Source organism: Abramis brama, assembly GCF_963993115.1.
Source record: "Abramis brama genome assembly, chromosome: 24".
Lineage (NCBI taxonomy): Eukaryota > Metazoa > Chordata > Actinopteri > Cypriniformes > Leuciscidae > Abramis > Abramis brama.
In genome coordinates, this window is record NC_139986.1 from 2026701 (window position 1) to 2032700 (window position 6000).

General features: G+C 51.5%; 1 protein-coding gene across 2 annotated transcripts in view; it reads left to right on the plus strand.

The window, feature by feature from the left end:
• Positions 1–6000, plus strand: part of piezo2a (piezo-type mechanosensitive ion channel component 2a) — a 197240-nt gene that overhangs the window by 181451 nt on the left and 9789 nt on the right. For both annotated transcript variants that reach the window (XM_084103452.1, XM_084103453.1), the window contains exons 46-47: positions 4803–4950; positions 5561–5749. In XM_084103452.1, the coding sequence (XP_083959578.1) occupies positions 4803–4950; positions 5561–5749 (337 nt within the window). The remainder of the gene's footprint in view (positions 1–4802; positions 4951–5560; positions 5750–6000) is intronic.

The following is a 6000-nucleotide window of genomic DNA, read 5'->3' on the forward strand; positions in this document are numbered from 1 at the left end:
CCCACGGGCCACGCTCCTCTCATCCCCCTCTGTCGCCAGACCCCTGCCAGAGCACGCCCCCGTGGGACGCGCGCCCTCCCCTGGCCTCCTCTGGCAGGACGCGGTTAATGACCGTGCCCCCGCACAGGGCCGCTATGCCACCCTCGCCGGTGCCGGTCATTCCGCCTCGCTGCCCCACCGACGGTACGTCTGTGGTTCGTATGACCCCGCTGGTGCACTTTCTGGAGGCCTGGCTAGAGCTTCCCAGACTGTCCCGCTGGGTCGCGAGAACCATCAGGCTCGGCTACGCGATTCAGTTCGCGAGATCTCCTCCCCGCTTCAGGGGAGTCCGCTTCACTATGGTCGGTGGCAATGCCCCTGTCATGAGAGCGGAGGTCGCCACCCTACTGGCGAAGGGTGCGATCGAGATTGTCCCTCCAGCCGAAATGAAGTCCGGCTTCTACAGCCCTTACTTCATTGTACCCAAGAAGTCCGGTGGGTTACGGCCAATCCTCGACCTGCGCGTCTTGAACCGCTCCCTTCACAGGCTGCCGTTCAAGATGCTAACGGCCAAACACATCCTCCAGTGTGTGCGGCCGCAGGATTGGTTTGCAGCGATCGACCTGAAGGACGCCTACTTCCATGTCTCCATTTTACCTCGACACAGACCGTTTCTACGGTTTGCTTTCGAGGGGCAGGCATACCAGTACGCGGTTCTCCCTTTCGGGCTAGCCCTGTCTCCTCGCGTCTTTACGAAGGTCGTCGAGGCAGCCCTTGTTCCCCTCCGGGAACACGGGGTTCGCATCCTGAACTATCTCGACGACTGGCTGATCCTAGCTCACTCTCGAGACCAGGTTTGCGAACACAGGGACCTAGTGCTCCGGCACCTAGTTCGTCTGGGCCTTCGGGTCAACTGGGAGAAGAGCAAACTCTGCCCCGTGCAGAGGATCTCTTTTCTCGGTATGGAGATCGACTCGGTCGCCATGTGCGCGCAGCTTACGAGCGAGCGCGCGCAGTCACTGCTGGCTTGTCTTCGTCAGTTCGAGGACAAGAGTGCGGTTCCACTGAAACTTTTTCAGAGGCTCCTGGGGCATATGGCATCCGCAGCCGCAGTAACGCCGCTGGGATTGCTTCATATGAGACCGCTTCAGCTTTGGCTTCGCGATCGAGTTCCGAGGTGGGCATGGCAACACGGCACGCTCCAAGTCCCAGTGACTCCAGCCTGCCGTCAGACCTTCACCCCGTGGGCGAACCTCAGTTTTCTACGGGCCGGAGTGCCCTTAGAACGAGTTTCCCGGCATGTTGTTGTATCAACAGATGCCTCCAACACGGGCTGGGGCGCCATGTGCAATGGTCATGCTGCCGCGGGCTCCTGGACAGGACCCCAGCGCCTTTGGCATGTCAATTGCCTCGAGTTGCGGGCTGTACGTCTCGCCCTGCACCGCTTCCATGCGCTGCTCAGGGGTCAGCACGTACTAGTCCGATCAGACAATACCGCAACAGTAGCGTACATCAACCATCAAGGTGGTCTACGCTCCCGCCGTATGTCGCAACTCGCTCGCCACCTCCTCATATGGAGTCAGAAGCATCTGAGGTCGCTTCGAGCCATTTATATCCCGGGACACCTGAACCAGGCGGCCGACGAGCTGTCTCGAGTTCGGCCTCTCGCTGGAGAATGGCGACTCCATCCCCGGACGGTTCAGCTGATTTGGGATCAGTTCGGCGACGCACAGGTAGACCTGTTTGCCTCCCACGACTCGTCCCATTGCGACCTGTTTTATTCCCTGACCGAGGGCACGCTCGGCACGGATGCACTGGCGCACAGCTGGCCGCGGGGCCTACGCAAGTATGCGTTTCCCCCAGTGAGCCTTCTTGCGCAGACCTTGCGCAAGATCAGGGAGGACGAGGAGCAGGTCATTCTGGTTGCCCCGTATTGGCCCAACCGGACCTGGTTCTCCGAACTAGTACTCCTCGCGACAGCACCTCCCTGGCCAATTCCTCTGAGGAAGGACCTCCTTTCTCAGGGACGGGGCACCTTATGGCACCCTCGTCCCGATCTTTGGAACCTCCACGTGTGGCTCCTGGACGGGACGAGGCAGGTTTGAGTACCCTACCACCTGCGGTGGTGGCTACCATCACTTCCGCTAGAGCATCGTCCACGAGACATCTCTATGCGTTGAAGTGGAACCTCTTCGTCAACTGGTGTTCTTCTAAACATCAAGAACCCACGAAATGCCCGATCAGTGTCGTGCTTTCCTTCCTGCAAGAAGGGTTGGAGCGAAGGCTGTCTCCCTCCACCCTGAAAGTGTATGTTGCCGCCATTGCCGCACATCACGAAGCAGTTGATGGTAAGTCTCTGGGAAAGCACGACCTGATCGTCAGGTTCCTGAGGGGAGCGAGGAGACTAAATCCTCCTCGTCCTCCCCTCGTTCCCTCTTGGGACCTCTCAGTGGTTCTAACTGCCCTGCAGAGTGCTCCATTTGAGCCTTTGCAATCAGTGGAGCTTAAGTTCCTGTCAATGAAGACAGCGCTCCTGGTTGCATTGGCCTCCATCAAGAGGGTAGGGGACCTGCAGGCATTTTCGGTTGACGAAGCGTGCCTGGAATTCGGGCCGGCTGACTCTCACGTGATCCTGAGACCCCGGCTTGGATACGTGCCCAAGGTTCCTACCACACCCTTTCGAGACCAGGTAGTGAACCTGCAAGCGCTGCCCTCGGAGGAGGCAGACCCAGCCTTGGCACTGCTCTGTCCAGTACGCGCCCTTCGTGCTTACGTAGACAGAACGCGGTGTTTCAGGACCTCAGACCAGCTCTTTGTCTGTCATGGTGGGAAGCTGAAGGGAAAGGCTCTCTCAAAGCAAAGGTTATCACACTGGATAGTGGATACCATTGCTTTGGCATACCAGCAGCAAGGTCGTCCGTGCCCCCTTGGTGTGAAGGCCCACTCCACTCGTAGTGTGGCTTCCTCTTGGGCTCTAGCGCATGGCGCCTCGCTAACAGACATTTGTAGAGCTGCAGGCTGGGCGACACCCAACACATTCGCGAGATTCTATAATCTCCGAGTAGAGCCAGTTTCTTCTCATGTACTCGCTTCAACCAGCCGGTGCTAGATTCTGCTCAGGTGTCTTCGCTTGCTCGCCATTCCTCTCCACGGACGGGATACGTGCGATATTTCTCTCAGGTGAGTCTGATAAGCTCTGAGTTCCTCCAGCACTGGTGACGTCAACGCCTGACTTATGCCATTTTGCCATAACGCAGCTTTTGCGCTTGACTAGGTGCCTCCATGTGCATGGTTCCCCCTCTGGGCGACCCCCACATGTGTTTTCCACTGTAAGTCTCCTTGTGAGCGTGTGTCTTTCCCTTGGCAAGCCACCTTGCCACCCCTGGGGTTTAAAATTCCACCTGCGGCTGGACACCCCAGTGATTCTCCATATGCATCCCTCTGGGTCATATGTGTATTCTAAGTCCCCCCCATCAATGGCTGGGCATGATTGCATATTTCTCTCTGAGATATGCTTCCCAGTGTACCTTGGTATCCCTGTGTTAAGTAGGACTCCTTCGTTCGTGCTAGTCTCACAACAGGGAGCTCAGACTTACGCAGGGCACTGGAAGACAGCCGAGGTGGCGTGATTAGACTGGAACCCCAATCGTCGTCATCCGACGTAACTCGGAGTGACCACGAAAGGGAACGTCTCGGTTACGGATGTAACCCTCGTTCCCTGAGTGGGAACGGAGACGTTACGTCTTCCTGCCACTTCCGCTGTACCGCTGAAAAACGCCTGGGGCCAGTCTCGGCTCCTCAGCGAAGGCATGTCTGCATTGTGCCAGCGTACTTCCTTATATACCCCCTGCGGCGGGCGGAGTTACGCTATGCAAATTCCGCAGACCCATGGCATTTTCATTGCCATTGGCTCGTTTTATATACTCGAAGGTGATAGGCTTCTAAGCGAAACCCCAATCGTCGTCATCCGACGTAACGTCTCCGTTCCCACTCAGGGAACGAGGGTTACATCCGTAACCGAGACGTTTTTATGAACTTTCTATTCATTAAATAATCCTGAAAAAAATTAATGTATCACAGTTTCCACACAAAAAATGTGAAATGAAAGAAATGTTTCTTGATCATCAAATCATCATATTAGAGTGATTTCTGAAGGATCATGTGACACTGAAGACTGGAGTAATGATGCTGAAAATTCAGCTTTGATCACAGGAATAAATTACACTTTACTGTATATTCACATAGAAAACAGATGATTTACATTATAATAATATTACACTTTTTACTATATTTTTGATTAATACATGCAGCTTTGATGAGCAGAAGAGACTCTTACAGAAACATTGAAAAGTCTCACTGACCTTAGTCTATAGCGAATGAATGAATTATATTGTTTTTATTTTTTCTTAAAATAAATGTATTGAACTTTTTTGTTTTTATATTGCTGGTGTCATTGTTCATAAAAGTCATAGGCCAAATAAAGCCATGCTTTACAGTGATTTTACCACGGTTTGGATTCATATCTCTACCAGCATCATCATGAACTCACTGTAACACACAGCCTCTTATTACTTTATGCCAAAAATAGCTCGTTTTGTTCACATTTTTAGACATAATGGTGAAGTACATGTACAATGGCCAAATAAGGCCATGTGTTACAGTGATTTTACCACGGTTAGGATTCAAATCATCTCTAAAAGCATCATCAAAAAATCTCTGTTATGCACAGAAAATATCTAGTTTTGTTCACATATTTTGACGTAATGGTGAAGCACATGTCCATGTCAGACGAGCTGACTGCATCTGCTGTTTGTGCTCGTCAGCTTCCGCTTGGTGCCGTTCCTGACGGAGCTGCGTGCGGTGATGGACTGGGTCTGGACCGACACCACGCTGAGCCTGTCCAGCTGGATCTGTGTGGAGGACATCTACGCTCACATCTTTGTGCTGAAGTGCTGGAGAGAGTCGGAGAAGGTGAGACCGAAGTCTGTCCGTCAGCACAGCTCATTCTGTCATTCAGGGGTGTGTTCCTCACATGGTGGAGTAATAACTTCTTTTAATGAATCTGTTTGAGATTAAATTAACGCTAGATGTTTTGCTATAAATTACAGACATGACATCTGAGGACTATTTCTCATTTTTCTCAGTTATTTTTGCTTTATTTCCAGATTCAATCATAGGCTCGTTCTTACACTAGAGCTCGTTCGCACATGCGCACTCTTCAGAAACTACGCTTTAAATCTCTTGACAAACTAAAAGACGTAAATGACATTTGTATGTATTCTAATTAAAAGACACAGATTGCACTGAATGTCAGCTTGCTTATTTTGCTCAAGATCAGGATTTATTGAGTCCACATGTCATGAAAATTAGAAACTCTGCTTCTAACCACAGGTCGAGATCTGTCGCTCCAAACACATAACTCTGCGATGCTGTTTGTGAATGTTCATTAGAACTGTTTTCGGGAAACACCGACTCGTTGAACTGCTGATAACGACAGAACTTGCGAACATAGTTGGCTAACGATGGTTTCGGGAAACACACCCCTAGCTGATGGTAAACTGCACCTGTGTTGTGTTTTCAGAGGTATCCTCAGCCCCGGGGACAGAAGAAGAAGAAGGTGGTGAAGTACGGGATGGGTGGGATGATCGTGATGCTGCTCATCTGCATCGTCTGGTTTCCTCTGCTCTTCATGTCTCTGGTCAAATCTGTGGCTGGAGTCGTCAACAAACCACTGGACGTGTCCGTCACCATCACACTGGGCGGCTTTCAGGTACTCACACGCAACCACTGTTATCATCCTCAACTTAAAGGTGCAGTGTGTAAGTTTTAACAGCATCTAGTGGTGAGGTTGTGAATTGCACCCAACAGAAGTTACGCTGGCCGACAGGAAGTGATGTCGTCGTCTGAGACAGCAGAGAGTAGGCAAAGCAATGAAGTTTCTTTACAAAGATAAATGAAGAAATTAGTTTTACTTAATTATTCAGTAAAACGATGTTATTGCGAATATTATTGTTACTTGTT